We start from the raw sequence: 19135 nt of genomic DNA, 5'->3' as shown, positions 1-19135 counted from the left end.
ACGGGAGGTCAGCGGGGGCAGCGGGAGGTCAGCGGGGGCAACGGGAGGTCAGCGGGGGCAACAGAAGGTCAGCGGGGGCAACAGAAGGTCAATGGCAAAGCAATGGTGTCAGTGGGGTCAATGGGAGGTCAATGGGGTCAATGGGAGGTCAGCGGGGTCAGTGGGGGGCCAATGGGGTTAATGGAGGACCAATAAGGTCAATGGGGGACCAATAGGGTCAATGGGGTCAATGGGTGGTCAATGGGATCAATAGAAGGTCAATAGGGTCAATAGGAGGGCCAGTGGGGTCAATGGGGGGGCCAGTGGAGTCAGTGGAAAGTCAATGGGAGGTCAGTGGGATCAATGGGAGGTCAATGGGAGGTCAATGGGGGACCAATGGGGTCAATGGGAGGTCAATGGGAGGTCAATGGGGGGCCAATGGGGTCAATGGGAGGTCAATGAGATCAATGGGAGGCCAATGGGGTCAATGGGATCAATGGAAGGTCAATGGGAGGTCAATAGGGTCAGTGGGGGGCCAATGGGGGTCAATGGGAGGTCAATGGGGTCAATGGGGGACCAATGGGGTCAATGGGAGGTCAATGGGAGGTCAATGGGGGGCCAATGGGGTCAATGGGAGGTCAATGAGATCAATGGGAGGCCAATGGGGTCAATGGGATCAATGGAAGGTCAATGGGAGATCAATAGGGTCAGTGGGGGGCCAATGGGGTCAATGGGAGGTCAATGGGGTCAATGGGAGGCCAATGGGGTCAATGGGAGGTCAATGGGGTCAATGGGGGGCCAATGGGGTCAATGGGAGGTCAATGAGATCAATGGGAGGCCAATGGGGTCAATGGGATCAATGGAAGGTCAATGGGAGGTCAATAGGGTCAGTGGGGGGCCAATGGGGTCAATGGGAAGTCATTGGAGTCAATGGAAGGTCAATGGGAGGTCAATGAGGTCAATGGAAGGTCAATGGGAGGTCAATGGGGTCAATAGGAGGGCAATAGGGTCAATAGAAGGTCAATGGGAAGTCAATGGGGTCAATGGGAGGTCAATGGGGTCAATGGGAGATCAATGGGATCAACGGGACATCAATAGGGTCAATAGGAGGTCAATAGGGTCAATAGGAGCTCAATGGGGTCAATAGAAGGTCAATGGGGTCAATGGAAGGTCAATGGGAGGTCAATGGGATCAATGGAAGGTCAATGAGAGGTCAATGGGGTCAATAGAAGGTCAATGGGGTCAATGGGAGGCCAATAGGATCAAGGGGACATCAATAGGGTCAATAGGAGGTCAATGGGGTCAATGGGAGGTCAACGGGGTCAACGACGGGTGAGTGAGGGACGTTGGGGTCAACGGGGCATCAGCGAAGGACGTGGGGTCAACAAAGGGTCAACGCTGAGTCAATGGGGAACCAATGGGAGGTCAACGGGGTCAACGGGGGGGGTGCTGAGGTCACCAGGGGTCAGCGGGGTCAACGGGGCCAACGCCGAGTCACCGCGCGACCGACGGCGCCAACCGCGCGGCACCGAGCGCTCGAGCGAAGCCGTCGGCCCAACGCGGGGGTCAACGGGAGGCCAACCCCGGGCGCCCCCACCCACCCGTAGACCATCAGGTGCTTCTCCACGCGGAAGCAGTCGCTCCTCCCGAACGGCTGCGGCGCGGCCGGCGGGGCGTGCTGGTGGTGGCCGTGGTGGTGACCGCCGCCGTGGTGGCCCCGCCGCGACCTCGTGGCCCTGTCCAGCCTGTCCAGGTCGTCGTCGCTGTCCAGGTCCGAGAACTCCACCAGGTCGTCGTCGCGCAGCGTGCTGAAGTGGCGCGTCTGCTTCCGCACGCGCGGCGTGTCGATGACCAGCGTGTTCTGCGGCGGGCGGGCGGCGGTCAGCGAGCCCCGGCTGACCCCGGCCCGGCCCCGCTGACCCCTCCGGGTGACCCCTGCGGGTGACCCCACCTTGCTGTTGAGCAGGTCCAGGTCCAGGTCGGCCTTCTTGGCCCACTTCTGCCAGAAGTTGGGGTCGTCCAGCGCGATGTCCGTGCGGTTCTCCGAGGCCACGAAGCTGGCCTGGGGGAGGGGAGCGGGCAGCTGGGCCGGGCTGCGGACACCGGGGCGCGCCCGGACCTTCTCCAGGGCCACCAACGGTCAGCCGGACCTCCACGTGGGCTTCAAGAACCTCCGTGGTGGCCACCCAAACCCACGTGGAGCTGGATTCGGGGTCTCTACGTGCCCCGAGAACCTCCACGGTGGCCACCCAAGAGCACCTGCACCCCCCAACGTCCGCCACGGCCGCCCGGCCCCGCCCGCGGGCGCACCTTGGCGAAGGTGGAGCCCTTGCCCTCGCTCTCGATGGTGATGGTGGTGGTGCGGCGCAGCAGGATCTGGTCGATGTCCTCCTCGCAGAACTTGGCGCCCTCGTCGTCCTCGTCCATGATGGCGGCGTAGGCGCCCTTGCGCAGGAGGTCCTCGATCTCCTTCTTGGAGAACTGCTGGATCTGGGAAACGGGGGAGTTCCTTGGGAAACGCCAAACTTCCTCGGAAAATCCAACCGGGAGAACCACAACTGGGAGAAGCTCAACCGGGAGAATCTTAACTGGGAGAAGCTCAACTGGGAGAATCTCAACTGGAAGAGTCTCAAGTGGAATAACCTCAACTGGGAGAATCTTAACTGGGAGAAGCTCAACCGGGAGAAACTCAACTGGGAGAACCTTAACTGGGACAACCGCAACTGGGACAATCTCAACTGGGAGAATCTCAACTGCAACAACCTCAACTGGGAGAATCTCAACTGGAACAACTTCAACTGGGAAAACCTCAACTGGGACAACATCAAGCGGGAGAAGCTCAACCGGGAGAACCTCAACTGGGAGAAGTTCAACTTGGAGAACCTCAACTGGGACAACCTCAACTCTGGCATCCACAAACCCCGAATTCCTTGGAAAACGCATCCAACTGGAAGAACCTCCGCTTCGCGGTCTTCAGAACTCGGAGAACCTCACCGTGGAGAACCTCAACTTCCTGGCGTCCAACCCTTGGTAGAGCCCACCCGTGACCACCCCGAGCCCAGGTGACCGCTGACCCCGGTGATGTTGCCCTCGCGGCCGCTCATGGACTGCAGCACGGCCTTGTCCAGGCCGAGTTTCAGGCTGGCCTTGTCGAACATCTCGCGCTCGTAGGAGTTGCGGGTGATGAGCCGATAGACCTTCACCGCCTTGCTCTGCCCGATGCGGTGGCACCGCGCCTGCGCCTGCGGGCACGCGGCGGCGTCACCGGGGGCACCGCGGGGCGGCCGCGACCGTCCGAGCCCATCCCACGAGCACCAATGAGTCCCACGGTCTCCAGCTCTTGGAAGATCCCATCCCATGACCTTCAAATCCTGGAGAACCTCATCCCATGACCCCGAAACCTTGCTAGATCCATCCTGTGACCCCCAAACCTTGGTAGATCCATCCCGTGACCTCCAACCTCATCCCATGACCCCCAAACCGTGGTAGATCCATCCCGTGACCTCCAACCTCATCCCGTGACCCCCAAACCTTGGTAGATCCATCCCGTGACCTCCAACCTCACCCCGTGACCCCCAAACCGTGGTAGATCCATCCCGTGACCTCCAACCTCACCCCGTGACCCCCAAACCTTGGTAGATCCATCCTGTGACCTCCAACCTCACCCCGTGACCCCCAAACCTTGGTAGATCCATCCCGTGACCTCCAACCTCACCCCGTGACCCCCAAACCTTGGTAGATCCATCCCGTGACCTCCAACCTCACCCCGTGACCCCCAAACCTTGGTAGATCCATCCTGTGACCTCCAACCTCACCCCGTGACCCCCAAACCTTGGTAGACCCCACCGCAAGGCCTTGACCCGCACCTGGAGGTCGTTCTGGGGGTTCCAGTCGGAGTCGAAGATGATGCAGGTGTCGGCGGCCGTCAGGTTGATGCCGAGGCCGCCGGCGCGGGTGCACAGCAGGAACACGAAGCGGTCCGAGTCGGGCCGGCTGAAGCGGTCGATGGCCGCCTGCCGCAGGTTCCCGCGGACGCGGCCGTCGATGCGCTCGTACGGGTACCTGGGGGGGACGCGGGGGCGGTCAGGGCCGGGCCACGGCCACCGCCGGGCTCCTGAGGCCCGTAACGACGTCGGGAGCTGCCGTCGGGGACGTCGGGGTCGCCCAAGGCCTCAAAGAGGTTCATGGAGGACGTTGAGGAACCTGAGCTCCATAACGACGTCAGGAACCGCAACTGGGAACGTGGACGTCCCCAAAGAGGTCCATGGGGAACGTTGAGGACCCAGAATCGCCCTTGTGGAGGTCCCCAAACGCTCCCGTGGGGGACACCGAGGTCCCCAAGGTCCCCCAACACCTTCACGATGCTCCTCAAGGTCCTGATGGCCCCAGAACCTCCTTCCTGTGGGACATCGAGGTCCCCAAACCCCCTGCATGGAGCTCCTCAACAGCCTGGACGCGCCAAAACCCCATTCCCACATCCCACAACCCCAAAAATGCCTTTTTTCCCCCCAAATCCTGCATTTTCCACCCAACTTACTCATTTCCCCTCAAATCTCCAACTTTCTCCCCAAACTCCCCTTTCTCCTGGATGACAAACTCCTGCAAGCCACCATTCCCACTTCCCACACCCCAAACCCTCTCTTTTCTCCCCAAAACCCCGTTTTCTCCCCGTTTTCCTCCCCGAAACACCAAAACTCCCCATTTCCCCCCGTTTTTTTCCCAAAACCCCCATTTTTCGCCCCGAAGCCCCACCGTTTCTGGATGAGGTAGTCCTCCAGGATGTCCAGGCACCGCACCATCTGCGAGAAGACCAGCACCTTGTGGCCGCCGGCGCGCAGCCGCGGCAGGAGCTTGTCCAGCAGCACCAGCTTCCCGGCCGAGCGCACCAGGGCCTGGAGCGCCAGGTCCGGCGGCGCCGGCGTGGGCAGCGACTCCCGCAGCTCGGCCACGATCTGCTCCTCGGCGCCTGCGGGACAGGGGAGCGGCAGGTGACCGCTAGGTGAGCACCGCTGACCGCTAGGTGACCACCGCTGACCGCTAGGTGACCACCAGTGACTGCTAGGTGACCACCGGTGACTGCTAGGTGACCACCGGTGACCGCTAGGTGACCACCGGTGACCGCTAGGTGACCACCAGTGACTGCTGGGTGACCACCAGTGACCGCTACGTGAGCACCGGTGACCGCTAGGTGACCACTGGTGACCGCTAGGTGAGCACCAGTAACTGCTAGGTGACCACCGGTGACCGCTAGGTGACCACCGGTGACCGCTAGGTGACCACCGCTGACGGCTAGCTGACCACCACTAACTGTTAGGTGACCACCGCTGACCGCTACGTGACCACCGCTGACCGCTACGTGACCACCGGTGACCGCTCGCGGTCCGCAGCAGATCCTCCAAGGGACTGCTGAGATCTCCAGGTGACCACTGCAGCCTTCAGATAGACACTGTGGCCACCAGGTGACCACCAGTGACCGTCAAGCGAGCATCAGCACTTCCCCCGAGTGACCACTGGGATCCCCAGGTGACCGCCATGACCACCGAGTGACCATTAGGTAACCACCGCGACCATCAACAGCTGCTCCGAGTGACCACTGTGGCCTCCATGGAGGCCCTCCCCAGGTGACCACCGAGACCCTCAGGTGACCATCGAGTGACTTCCATGACCACCAGGTGACCACCAACAGTTCCTCCAAGCCATCACTGAGCTCTCCAGGTGACCCCCATGGCCTCCAGCAACTTCCACCAATGACCACCAGTGACCACCGGTGACCACCAATGACCACCAGTGACCACCGGTGACCACCAGGCACCTCCCGCTCACCACTGATGAGATGGGGGCGGTTGCAGCACCGCCCAGGTGTCCCCAGGTGCCCTCAGTTCCCCCCAGGTGTGCCCAGGTGTGTTCCCAGGTGTATCCCAGGTGTGTCCCAGGTGTGCCCAGGTGTCCCCAGGTGTATCCCAGGTGTCCCCAGGTGTGTCCCAGGTGTGTCCCAGGTGCGTTCCAGGTGGGTCCCAGGTGTCCCAGGTGTATCCCCAGGTGTGTCCCAGGTGTGTCCCCAGGTGTGTCCCAGGTGTGCCCCAGGTGTGTCCCAGGTGTGTCCCAGGTGTGTCCCCAGGTGTGTCCCAGGTGTGTCCCAGGTGTGTCCCCAGGTGTATCCTAGGTGTGCCCCAGGTGTGTCCCCAGGTGTGTCCCCAGGTGTGCCCAGGTGTCCCCAGGTGTATCCCCAGGTGTGTCCCCAGGTGTGTCCCCAGGTGTGTCCCAGGTGTGTCCCCAGGTGTATCCCCAGGTGTGTCCCAGGTGTGTCCCCAGGTGTGTCCCCAGGTGTGTCCCAGGTGTGTCCCAGGTGTGTACCAGGTGTGTCCCCAGGTGTGTCCCAGGTGTGTCCCAGGTGTGTCCCCAGGTGTATCCCCAGGTGTGTCCCCAGGTGTGTCCCAGGTGTGTCCCCAGGTGTGTCCCAGGTGTGTCCCAGGTGTGTCCCCAGCTGTATCCCCAGGTGTGTCCCCAGGTGTGTCCCCAGGTGTGTCCCAGGTGTGTCCCAGGTGTGTCCCCAGGTGTGTCCCAGGTGTATCCCCAGGTGTGTCCCAGGTGTGTCCCAGGTGTGTCCCCAGGTGTGTCCCAGGTGTATCCCCAGGTGTGCCCAGGTGCCCCAGGTGTGTCCCAGGTGTGTCCCCAGATGCACCCAGGTATCCCAGGTGTCCCAGGTGTGTCCCCAGGTGTGTCCCAGGTGTGTCCCCAGGTGTATCCCCAGATGCCCCAGCTGTGTCCCAGGTATATCCCCAGCTGTGTCCCAGGTATATCCCCAGGTGGGTCCCAGGTGTCCCAGGTGTGTCCCCAGATGCACCCAGGTATCCCAGATGTCCCAGGTGTACTCCCAGACGTCCCAGGTGCCCCCCAGGTGCCCCCCAGGTGCCCCGCGCCGCCCGCTCACCGTTGATGAGGTAGGGGTGGTTGCAGCACTTGCGCAGCTCCATCATGGTGTTGAGCAGGTTGGGCACGTTGCCGTGGCCCGCGCCCCGCGCCAGGTAGGCGAAGTTGCGCTCCAGGATGGCGCGGTACAGGCGCTTCTGGGCGTTGGTCAGCTCCACCTCGATGATGGTCTCCTGCTTGGGCGCCAGGTTCTTCTCCACGTCCTCCTTCAGCCGCCGCAGCATCATCGGCTTCAGCAGCGCCTGCAGCTTCTGCACCTGCGGGGCAGAGCACCTGGGGGCTCACCTGGGGGCACCGGGGCTCACCTGGGGGTACCTGGGGGCAGCTGGGGGCACTGGGGCTCACCTGGGGGCACCTGGGGGGAGCTGGGGCTCACCTGGGGGTACCTGGGGGCAGCTGGGGGCACTGGGGCTCACCTGGGGGGAGCTGGGGGCAGCTGGGGGGAACTGGGGGCGGCTGGGGGCACCTGGGGACACCTGGGGGGAGCTGGGAACACCTGGGGAGAGCTGGGAGGTGTTGGAGGGGGATTTGGGGACTCTGCGAGGGCAGTGAAGACATGGGCAGTGCTCCAGGTGAGCTCCGGGTGAGCTCCAGGTGAGCTCCAGGTGAGCTCCGGGTGAGCTCCAGGTGAGCTCCGGGTGAGCTCCAAGTGAGCTCCGGGTGAGCTCCGGGTGAGCTCCGGGTGAGCTCCGGGTGAACTCCGGGTGAGCTCCGGGTGAGCTCCGGGTGAGCTCCAGGAGAGCTCCAAGTGAGCTCCGGGTGAGCTCCAAGTGAGCTCCGGGTGAGCTCCGGGTGAGCTCCAGGAGAGCTCCGGGTGAGCTCCGGGTGAGCTCCAAGTGAGCTCCGGGTGAACTCCGGGTGAGCTCCAGGTGAGCTCCAGGTGAGCTCCAGGAGAGCTCCAAGTGAGCTCCGGGTGAGCTCCGGGTGAGCTCCAGGTGAGCTCCAAGTGAGCTCCGGGTGAGCTCCGGGTGAGCTCCAAGTGAGCTCCGGGTGAACTCCGGGTGAGCTCCGGGTGAGCTCCAGGTGAGCTCCAGGAGAGCTCCAAGTGACCTCCGGGTGAGCTCCAGGTGAGCTCCGGGTGAACTCCGGGTGAGCTCCGGGTGAGCTCCAGGAGAGCTCCAGGAGAGCTCCAAGTGAGCTCCGGGTGAGCTCCAAGTGAGCTCCAGGTGAGCTCCAGGTGAGCTCCAGATGAGCTCAGGTGAGCTCCAAGTGAGCTCCAGGTGAGCTCCGAGTGAACTCTGGGTGAGCTCCAGGTGAGCTCCAGGTGACCACAGAGCTCTACGAGTGACCACAAGGCGACGGCTGAGACCTCTGGGTGACCAGCACAGCGCCCAAACCCTTCTGCAGGTGACCCCCACAACCCCCAGGTGACCCCCACGCCCCCCAGGTGACCGCTCAGCCCCCCCCAGGTGACCACTGAGTCCCCCAACCTCAAAGACCTGAACGCTCACAGCCCTATCCCCACCTCCCAGGTGTGCCCAGGTGCGCCCAGGTGACCCCGAAACCCCTCCCAGGTGCGCCCAGGCGTGCCCAGGTGTGCCCCCTCACCTGCTCCTCGGTTTTGAGGTCCCCGAAGTCCTTGAGGAACTCGGCCTCGGAGGGGAACTGGGTGGGCTCCAGGAAGTGCAGGAGGCTGAAGAGCTCCTCCACCGTGTTCTGCAGCGGCGTCCCCGTCAGCAGCACCTTGTGCTCCTGCAGGTGAGCGCAGGTGAGCGCAGGTGAGCGCAGGTGAGCACACCTGGGGACACCAAAAACGGCCCGCGGACCTCCAAGAGGTCACCTGGGACATCCCAGGGGTGACCAGGGTCCTCCCAGGGGTCACCCAGAGTCATCAGGAGCATCCCCTGCATGAGGCCAGGTGAGCCCAGGTGCGCCCAGGTGAGCTCCAGGTGTGCCCAGGTGACCTCCAAAACAACCCCAGGACAACCCCAAACACCTCCAGGTGCCCCCAGAACCCTCCCTTGGACCTTGGAATGACCCCAAGCCTCTCCCAAACTTTTCCAGGTGCGCCCAGGTGAGCTCCAGGTGCACCCAGGTGAGCTCCAGGTGTGCCCAGGTGAGCTCCAGGTCCACGCCCTGGACCCCAAACCTCTCCCAATCACCTCCAGGTGCCCCCAAAACTCTTCCTCGGACCTTGGAATGACCCCAAGCCTCTCCCAAACTTTTCCAGGTGTGCCCAGGTGAGCTCCAGGTGCACCCAGGTGCACCCAGGTGAGCTCCAGGTGCACCCAGGTGACCTCCAGGTGTGCCCAGGTGTGCTCAGGTGCACCCAGGTGACCTCCAGGTGTGCCCAGGTGTGCCCAGGTGCACCCAGGTGAGCTCCCCTGGAGCCCAGGATGACCCCCACCCCCTGCGGACGGCCCCCCGCGGGGCGCGCGGCGCTGACCAGGTCCATGTGCTTGAGGCTGTCCAGCAGCTTGCAGTGGCGGTTCTTGAGGCGGTGCGCCTCGTCGATGACCACGCAGCGCCACTCGATCTCGCGCAGCTCGGGGCAGTCGGACAGGATCATCTCGAACGTGGTGATGAGCGCGTCGAACTTGTAGGCGCCGGGGATCAGCCGGCCCTGCGGGCAGGTGAGGGCAGGTGAGGCACAGGTGAGGGACAGGTGAGCGCAGGTGAGGGACAGGTGAGGGACAGGTGAGGGACAGGTGAGCACAGGTGTGCCCAGGTGTGTCAGTGATACCATACGGGTGTGCCCAGGTGTGTCACAGGTGTGCCCAGATGTGTCAGTGATACCATACAGATGTGCCCAGGTGTGCCCAGGTGTGTCAGTGATACCATACAGATGTGCCCAGGTGTGCCCAGGTGTGCCCCAGGTGTGTCAGTGATACCATACAGATGTGCCCAGGTGTGTCACAGGTGTGCCCCAGGTGTGTCAGTGATACCATACAGATGTGCCCAGGTGTGTCACAGGTGTGCCCCAGGTGTGTCAGTGATACCATACAGATGTGCCCAGGTGTGCCCAGGTGTGTCAGTGATACCATACAAGTGTGCCCAGGTGTGTCACAGGTGTGCCCAGGTGTGTCAGTGATACCATACAGATGTGCCCAGGTGTGCCCAGGTGTGTCAGTGATACCATACAAGTGTGCCCAGGTGTGTCACAGGTGTGCCCAGGTGTGTCAGTGATACCATACAGATGTGCCCAGGTGTGCCCAGCTGTGTCAGTGATAACCATACAAGTGTGCCCAGGTGTGTTACAGGTGTGCCCAGGTGTGTCAGTGATACCATACAGGTGTGCCCAGGTGTGCCCAGGCGTGTCAGTGATACCATACAGATGTGCCCAGGTGTGCCCAGGTGTGTCAGTGATACCATACGGGTGTGCCCAGGTGTGTCACAGGTGTGCCCAGGTGTGTCAGTGATACCATACAGATGTGCCCAGGTGTGCCCCAGCTGTGTCAGTGATACCATACAAGTGTGCCCAGGTGTGTCCCAGGTGTGTCAGTGATACCATACGGGTGTGCCCAGGTGTGTTACAGGTGTGCCCAGGTGTGTCAGTGATACCATACAGATGTGCCCAGGTGTGCCCAGGTGTGTCAGTGATACCATACAAGTGTGCCCAGGTGTGTCACAGGTGTGCCCAGGTGTGTCAGTGATACCATACAGGTGTGCCCAGGTGTGCCCAGGCATGTCAGTGATACCATACAAGTGTGCCCAGGTGTGTCACAGGTGTGCCCAGGTGTGTCAGTGATACCATACAGATGTGCCCAGGTGTGCCCAGCTGTGTCAGTGATACCATACAAGTGTGCCCAGGTGTGTCACAGGTGTGCCCAGATGTGTCAGTGATACCATACAGATGTGCCCAGGTGTGCCCAGGTGTGTCAGTGATACCATACAAGTGTGCCCAGGTGTGTCACAGGTGTGCCCAGGTGTGTCAGTGATACCATACAGGTGTGCCCAGGTGTGCCCAGGCGTGTCAGTGATACCATACAAGTGTGCCCAGGTGTGTCACAGGTGTGCCCAGGTGTGTCAGTGATACCATACAGATGTGCCCAGGTGTGTTACAGGTGTGCCCAGGTGTGTCAGTGATACCATACAGATGTGCCCAGGTGTGCCCAGGCGTGTCAGTGATACCATACGGGTGTGCCCAGGTGTGTCACAGGTGTGCCCCAGGTGTGTCAGTGATACCATACAGGTGTGCCCAGGTGTGCCCCAGGTGTGCCCAGCTGTGCCCCACAGGTAACCGAGCTCACCTTGGTGTCCTTGCAGTACATCTCGTACTGCTGGATCATCTGCCGCGACGCCAGGCTGCCGTGGTAGACGATGGTGTTGAGGCCGGTCCAGGTGCCGAACTCGCGCTCCCAGTTGGTGATGGTGGACAGCGGCGCGATGACCAGGAAGGGCCCCCGGACGCCGGCGCCGTGCACCTCCTGCAGGAAGGCGATCGACTGGATGGTCTTGCCCAGCCCCATCTCGTCGGCCAGGATGCAGTTCTGCCTGAGGGACAGGTGAGGGACAGGTGAGGGACACACCTGGGCCAGGTGAGGGACAGCAGGGACGCAGGGCACGCACAAGGGGGACAAGGGACAGCCCTGCCCTGCCCCTTCTCGTCCGGCAGGATGCAGCTCTGCCCGAGGGACAGGTGAGGGACGCACCTGGGACGCACCTGGGACAGGTGAGAAACCTGGACAGGGACAGGACAAGGGGAATGGGAGGAGCAGGTGTGGACCAGGAGGAGAACGGGAGCAGCAAGAGAAGTGACCAGCAAAAAAGTCACCAAGAGGATGAGAAAGTGACCAGGAAAAGGTGACCACAAGGAGGAGGAAGTGACCAGGAGAAAGTGACCACAAGGAGGAGAAGGTGACCAAGAAAAGGTGACCACAAGGAGGAGAAAGTGACCAGGAGAAAATGACCGTAAGAAAGAAAAACTAACCACAGGGACAAGGTGACCAACAGAAAACAACCACAAGGAGGAGAAAGTGACCACAAGGAGGAGAAGGTGACCAAGAAAAGGTGACCACAAGGAGGAGAAGGTGACCAAGAAAAAGTGACCACAAGGAGGAGAAAGTGACCAGGAGAAAGTGACCACAAGGAGGAGAAGATGACCAAGAAAAGATGACCACAAGGAGGAGAAGGTGACCAAGAAAAGGTGACCACAAGGAGGAGAAGATGACCACAAGGAGGAGAAGGTGACCAAGAAAAGGTGACCACAAGGAGGAGAAGGTGACCAAGAAAAAGTGACCACAAGGAGGAGAAAGTGACCAGGAGAAAGTGACCACAAGGAGGAGAAGGTGACCAAGAAAAGGTGACCACAAGGAGGAGAAGGTGACCAAGAAAAGGTGACCACAAGGAGGAGAAGATGACCACAAGGAGGAGAAGGTGACCAAGAAAAGGTGACCACAAGGAGGAGAAGGTGACCAAGAAAAAGTGACCACAAGGAGGAGAAAGTGACCAGGAGAAAGTGACCACAAGGAGGAGAAGGTGACCAAGAAAAGGTGACCACAAGGAGGAGAAGATGACCAAGAAAAGATGACCACAAGGAGGAGAAGGTGACCAAGAAAAGGTGACCACAAGGAGGAGAAGGTGACCAAGAAAAAGTGACCACAAGGAGGAGAAAGTGACCAGGAGAAAGTGACCACAAGGAGGAGAAGGTGACCAAGAAAAAGTGACCACAAGGAGGAGAAAGTGACCAGGAGAAAGTGACCACAAGGAGGAGAAGGTGACCAAGAAAAGGTGACCACAAGGAGGAGAAGGTGACCAAGAAAAGGTGACCACAAGGAGGAGAAGATGACCACAAGGAAGACAAGGTGACCAAGAAAAGGTGACCACAAGGAGGAGGAAGTGACCAGAAGAAGGTGACCCCAAGGAAAACGAGATGACCAGAACAAAATGACCCCAAAGAGCACAAACAGAGCAAGACAAAGTGACCCCAAGTAGGACCGGGTGACCAAGAGAAGATGACCACCAGCATGAGATGACCACGAGGCCAAAGCGAACAGAAGGACAAGGCGACCGCGAGGACAAGCTGACCGCGACAACAGAGTGACCACAACGAGAACAAGGCCACCACAAAGAAAAGATGACCACAAGGACAACGCAAACAGCGCAACGCTACGGCCACGAGGACGCAGTGACCCCAGGGGCAGAGCTGGCCACCAGGACGCGCCGGCCAGGCTGACCAGGCGGCCTCACCTGTTGTACCAGTTGAAGAGCAGCCAGTTGACCCCTTCCAGTTGGTACTCCCGCAGCTGGTTGTGGTTCTTGTACTCGTGCGACGCCTCCAGCTTCTTCCAGGCCCCGGCCTGGGGGCGCGGCTGGGCGGGGACAGGGGACGGGGGAGGGACAGCGGTCAGCGAGGCCCCAAAACCCCAAAAACGTGAACAAACGAGCCCAAAACGTCAAAAGAAGAGCCCGAGGCGTCAAAAAAACGAGCCCGAAAGGATCAAAAATGACCCCAAAATGACCAGGAATGAGCCCGGAATGAGCTCAAAATGACCAGAAACTGACCCCCAAACGTCCAGAAACGGCACCAAAATTGATCAGGAATGATGTCAAAAATGAGAAAAAATGACCTCAAAATGACCAGGAATGAGCCAAAAATGACCAGAAACTGACCCCAAACCTGACCCCAAAACTGACCAGAAATGGCCCCAAAATTGACCAGGAATGACGTCAAAGAAGATCAAAAATGACCCCAAAATGACCAGAAATGATGTCAAAAATGAGAAAAAATTACTCTAGAAACATCAAAAATGACCCCAAAATGACCAGAAATGAGCCCAAAATGACCACAAACTGACCCCAAAACTGACCACAAAACATCCAGAAACGGCCCCAAAATTGACCAGGAATGACGTCAAAAATGGGAAAAAATGACCCCAAAATGGCCAGGAGAGAGCCAAAAATGACCAGAAACCGACCCCAAAATGCCCAGAAATGGCCCCAAATTTGACCAGGAATGACGTCAAAAATGGGGAAAAATGACCCCGAAAAGATCAAAAATTACCCCAAAATGACCAGAAACTGACCCCCAAACTGACCCCCAAACTGACCCCAAAACGTCCAGAAATGGCCCCAAAATTGATGAGGAATGACGTCAAAAAAAATCAAAAATGACCCCAAAATGACCAGGAGAGAGCCAAAAATGACCAGAAACTGACCCCAAAACTGACCCCAAAACGTCCAGAAATGGCCCTAAAATTGACCAGGAATAACGTCAAAAACGGGAAAAATGACCCCAAAAAGATCAAAAATGACCCCAAAATGAGCCCAAAATGACCAGAAACTGACCCCAAACCTGACCCCAAACCTGACCCCAAACCTGACCAGAAACAGCACCAAAATCGACCAGGAATGACGTCAAAAATGACCCCAAAAAGATCAAAAACGACCCCAAAATGACCAGGAGTGACCACAAACCCAGCCCGAAACTGACCCCAAAACGCCCACAAATCACCCCAAAACCACCAGAAACGTTAAAAAAACGACCAAAACCGTTAAAAATCGACCCCAAATCACCCCAAACCGACCCGGAACGTCGGGAAGTGACCCGGAGTGACCGCGGGCGTGGCCGCCCGGCCGAGGCCGGCGCTCACCTGGCGCTTCAGCTCGGGGTGCCGGGCCTGGATGCGGCGGAATTCGGCGATTTTGGCTTCGTCCACGTCCTCCTGCAGCTCCCAGGTGCTGTCCTCGTAGGGCAGCGAGCACCACTTGACCAGGTAGTACACCACGGGCTGCGGACAGAGTGACCACAGCAGCGGTCAGCCGGCGGCGACCGTGCCCTGGTCAGCCAGGACCGCGGTCTGGGGGTGCTGACCGCACCCTGACCTCGAGGGACCAAAATTTGGGGGCACTGACCGCTCCCTAGAACCTCAATTTTGGGGTTCTGCCACCACGAAATCCGGGGAAAAAACCCAAAATTTTGGGTTCTACCCGCGCTGAGCCCATCAAAAGTCTCCATTTTGGGGTTCTACCACCACGAAATCCACGAAAAATCCCCATTTTGGGGTTCTTCAACCACGAAATCCACGAAAAATCCCGATTTTGGGGTTCTAACACTTCTAAATCCAAGAAAATACCCCATTTCGGTTTTCTACCACCCCTGAATCCACAAAACCCCCCAATTTTGGGGTTATTTCACTCCTAGATCCATGAAAAATCCCAATTATGGGGTTCTACCACCCATAAATCCATGAAAAATACCTATTTTGGGATGCTTCCACCCCTAAAGCCACAAAAAATCCCCATTTTGGGGTTCTTCCACCCCTAAATCCACGAAAAATCCCAGTTTGGGGCTCTTCCACCTCTAAATCCAAGAAAAATCCCCATTTTGGGGTTCTTCCACCCCAAAATCCACGAAAATACCCCAATTTGGGGATTCTTCCACCCCTAAACCCAGAAAAACGCCCACTTTTGGGGCCCCCCGACCTCGCCGTTGTCCTTGTCCACGCTGTGGGACTCGTCCAGGATCCGATCGACCTCCACGTAGTCGGGGTTGAAGGGCTCTTCATCCTGGGGAAAAAAGCCCCAAAATCCCCGTTTTTCTCCCCAAAATTCATTTTTACCCCAGATCCCCATTTTTTTCCCCCAAAACGCCCGTTTTTCCTCCACAAATCTCAGTTTTTCCCCAAAACCCCCAGATTTTTACCAATTTCAGATTTTCCAAAAAACAATGTTTTTCCTCTCAATTCCTCATTTTCCCACTTCCCCATTTCTTCCTTCCAAACCCTTGCTTTTTCCCCCCCAAATCCCCACTTTTCCCCCAAAAATTCCCATTTCCCCCCCAAATCCTCATTATCCCCCCATCCCCATTTTTCCCCCAAAACCCCGAATTTCCCCTCCCAAAAAACCATTTTTTTCCCCCAAAACCCCACTTTCCCCCTCAGAACACCCCGATTTTTCCCAAAACCCCCAGAAATCGCCCCGAACCTCGTGGAAGAAGTGGCGCATTTGGTTCATCTTGGTCTTGAAGCGCTTGAGCTTCTGGTGGATCCTCTTGTCCTTCTCCAGCTGCGCGATCGTCGCCCACTCGCAGTGCAGGTACGAGCTGGGGGCGGGGCCGGGGTCACACTTGGGCACAGGTGAGGGCCCCGCCCACCCCGGGGAGCCCGGGACCCCGAAACCGCTCCAAAATTACCCCGAAAACGCTCCAAAACGAGCCCAAAAACGCTCAAAAACGACCCCGAAAACGTTCAAAAACGACCCTGAAAATGCTCAAAAATGCCCCCAAAAACGCTCAAAAATGACCCCAAAAATGACCCCAAAAATGTTCAAAAACAACCCCAAAATGCTCAAGAACGACCCCAAAAATGCTCAAAAATGAGCTCAAAAACACTCAAAAATGAGCCCAAAAATGCTCAAAAACGAGCCCAAAAACGTTCAAAAACGACCCCGAAAACACTCAAAAACGACCCCGAAAATGCTCAAAAATGACCCCGAAAACGCTCAAAAACAACCCCAAAAATGCTCAAAAATGACCCCAAAACTGCTCAAAATGACCCCAAAAACGCTCAAAAACGAGCCCAGAATGAGCAAAAATGATCCCGAAAACACTCAAGAACGACCCCAAAAATGCTCACAAACGACCCCAAAAATGCTCAAAAATGAGCCCAAAAATGCTCAAAAATGACCCCAAAAACAACCCCAAAAACGCTCAAAAACGACCCCAAAAATGCTCAAAAATGACCCTGAAAATGCTCAAAAATGCCCCCAAAAACGCTCAAAAATGACCCCAAAAATGACCCCAAAAATGTTCAAAAACAACCCCAAAATGCTCAAGAACGACCCCAAAAATGCTCAAAAATGAGCTCAAAAACACTCAAAAATGAGCCCAAAAATGCTCAAAAACGAGCCCAAAAACATTCAAAAACGACCCTGAAAACACTCAAAAACGACCCCGAAAATGCTCAAAAATGACCCCAAAAACGCTCAAAAACGACCCCGAAAACACTCAAAAACGACCCCGAAAATGCTCAAAAATGACCCCAAAAACGCTCAAAAACGAGCCCAGAATGAGCAAAAATGATCCCGAAAACACTCAAGAACGACCCCAAAAATGCTCACAAACGACCCCAAAAATGCTCAAAAATGAGCCCAAAAATGCTCAAAAATGACCCCAAAAACCCCAAAAATGCTCAAAAACGACCCCAAAAATGCTCAAAAATGACCCCAAAAACAACCCCAAAAACGCTCAGAAATGACCCCAAAAATGCTCAAAAATGACCCCAAAAACAACCCCAAAACCACTCAAAAACGACCCCAAAAATGCTCAAAAATGAGCCCAAAACCGTTCAAAAATGACCCCAAAACCGCTCAAAAATGAGCCCAGAATGAGCAAAAATGACCCCAAAACCGCTCAAAAACAACCCCAAAAATGCTCAAAAATGACCCCAAAAACGACCCCAAAAATGCTCAAAAATGTTCAAAAACGACCCCAAAAACAACCCCAAAAACGCTCAGAAATGAGCCCGGAATGAGCAAAACTACCAAAATAGTCAAAAACGACCCAAAACGATCAAAACTGAGTCCAGAATGACCAAAAATTACCCCACAGCGAGCACAAATGACTCAAAATAGTCCAAAAGGAGCAAAAGAGAGTCCAAATAAGCAAAAATGAGCCTAAAGGGTCAAAACTCAATCAATACGATCAAAAATGCCCCAAAATGACCAAAACCTGACCCCAAAAAGCCCCGAAATGACCAGAAACTGACCCCAAAGTGACCCCAAAGTGACCAAAAGCTGACCTCAAGACTGACCCCCCAAATGCTCAAAAATGACCCCAAAATGACCCGGAATGACCCAGAAAGATCCAAAAAAAGCCCAAAATCACCAAAAATGACCCCAAAATGACCCAAAAATGACCCCCAAATGACCACGGATGACCCAAAATGACCAAAAATGACCCCAAATGACCAGGGATGACCCCAGGTGTGGCCAGGTGAGGTCACCTGGGGCGAGGCTCCTCCTGGACTCCACACCACCTCCCAAAACCGACCCCAAAGCGACCTTCAATGACCCCAAAATGACCACAAATGACCTTAAACGAGCAGGAATGACCACGAGTGACCACGAGTGACCACGAGTGACCTCTCCCCACCCCGTGGACCTCCCAGGGCCACCTACTAATTTTTGTACTTGACGAAGAACTCCTCGGACTCCACCAATTGTCCCGACGGCAGCTGAGGAGGAGGAGGAGGAGGAGGAGGGTGGGAGGAAGGTCAGGAGGAGGCCCTGGGGGTCACCTCGGGCCACCCCGGTGACCGCCGCAGTGACCGCCGGCCTCACCTCCTTCTTGACCACGCGCATGGACAGGACCTTGTCCACGATGGCGGCGTCTTCCTCGCTCGGGTTCTCCTGGGGACGAGGAGGAGGAGGAAGGTGAGGAAGGTGAGGAAGGTGAGGAAGGTGATGGACATGGAGAAGGTGAGGAAGATGATGGACGCAGAGAAGGTGAGGAGGATGATGGACACGGAGAAGGTGAGGAGGATGATGGACATGGAGAAGGTGAGGAAGATGATGGACAAGGAGAAGGTGAGGAGGATGATGGACACGGAGAAGGTGAGGAAGATGATGGACATGGAGAAGGTGAGGAAGATGATGGACACGGAGAAGGTGAGGAGGATGATGGACATGGAGAAGGTGAGGAAGATGATGGACGTGGAGAAGGTGAGGAAGATGATGGACAAGGAGAAGGTGAGGAGGATGATGGACATGGAGAAGGTGAGGAGGATGATGGACAAGGAGAAGGTGAGGAAGATGATGGACAAGGAGAAGGTGAGGAGGATGATGGACATGGAGAAGGTGAGGAAGATGATGGACACGGAGAAGGTGAGGAGGATGATGGACATGGAGAAGGTGAGGAAGATGATGGACACGGAGAAGGTGAGGAGGATGATGGACATGGAGAAGGTGAGGAAGATGATGGACACGGAGAAGGTGAGGAGGATGATGGACATGGAGAAGGTGAGGAGGATGATGGACACGGAGAAGGTGAGGAGGATGATGGACGTGGAGAAGGTGAGGAAGATGATGGACACGGAGAAGGTGAGGAAGATGATGGACGCAGAGAAGGTGAGGAAGATGATGGACGCAGAGAAGGTGAGGAGGATGATGGATGCAAACAAGGTGAGGAACGTGACCGAGGTGGGGATGGGGATGAAGGTAACAGGGATGGAGAAGGTGACGAAGATGATGGGAGAAGGTGACGAAGATGACGGAGAAGGTGACAACGGTGAGGAAGGCGATGATGAAGATGATGGGGACGGAGAAGGTGAGGAAGGTGATGAAGATA

General features: G+C 57.3%; 1 protein-coding gene across 1 annotated transcript in view; it reads right to left on the bottom strand.

The window, feature by feature from the left end:
- Window positions 1-19135, bottom strand: part of CHD8 (chromodomain helicase DNA binding protein 8) — a 50364-nt gene that overhangs the window by 24921 nt on the left and 6308 nt on the right. Inside the window, 16 exon segments of the mRNA XM_048290403.1 lie at window positions 1581-1840; window positions 1931-2041; window positions 2290-2469; window positions 3054-3221; window positions 3846-4041; window positions 4732-4945; window positions 6911-7166; window positions 8458-8601; window positions 9296-9472; window positions 11100-11343; window positions 13039-13160; window positions 14442-14579; window positions 15274-15357; window positions 15775-15892; window positions 17968-18023; window positions 18130-18198. Coding sequence (XP_048146360.1) covers window positions 1581-1840; window positions 1931-2041; window positions 2290-2469; window positions 3054-3221; window positions 3846-4041; window positions 4732-4945; window positions 6911-7166; window positions 8458-8601; window positions 9296-9472; window positions 11100-11343; window positions 13039-13160; window positions 14442-14579; window positions 15274-15357; window positions 15775-15892; window positions 17968-18023; window positions 18130-18198 — 2537 coding nt within the window.

The sequence above is a fragment of the Corvus hawaiiensis genome, chromosome 40 (genome assembly GCF_020740725.1).
Source record: "Corvus hawaiiensis isolate bCorHaw1 chromosome 40, bCorHaw1.pri.cur, whole genome shotgun sequence".
NCBI classification, from domain to species: domain Eukaryota; kingdom Metazoa; phylum Chordata; class Aves; order Passeriformes; family Corvidae; genus Corvus; species Corvus hawaiiensis.
The sequence above is the reverse complement of the archived record's forward strand: the minus strand, read 5'-3'. Positions and strand labels throughout refer to the sequence as shown.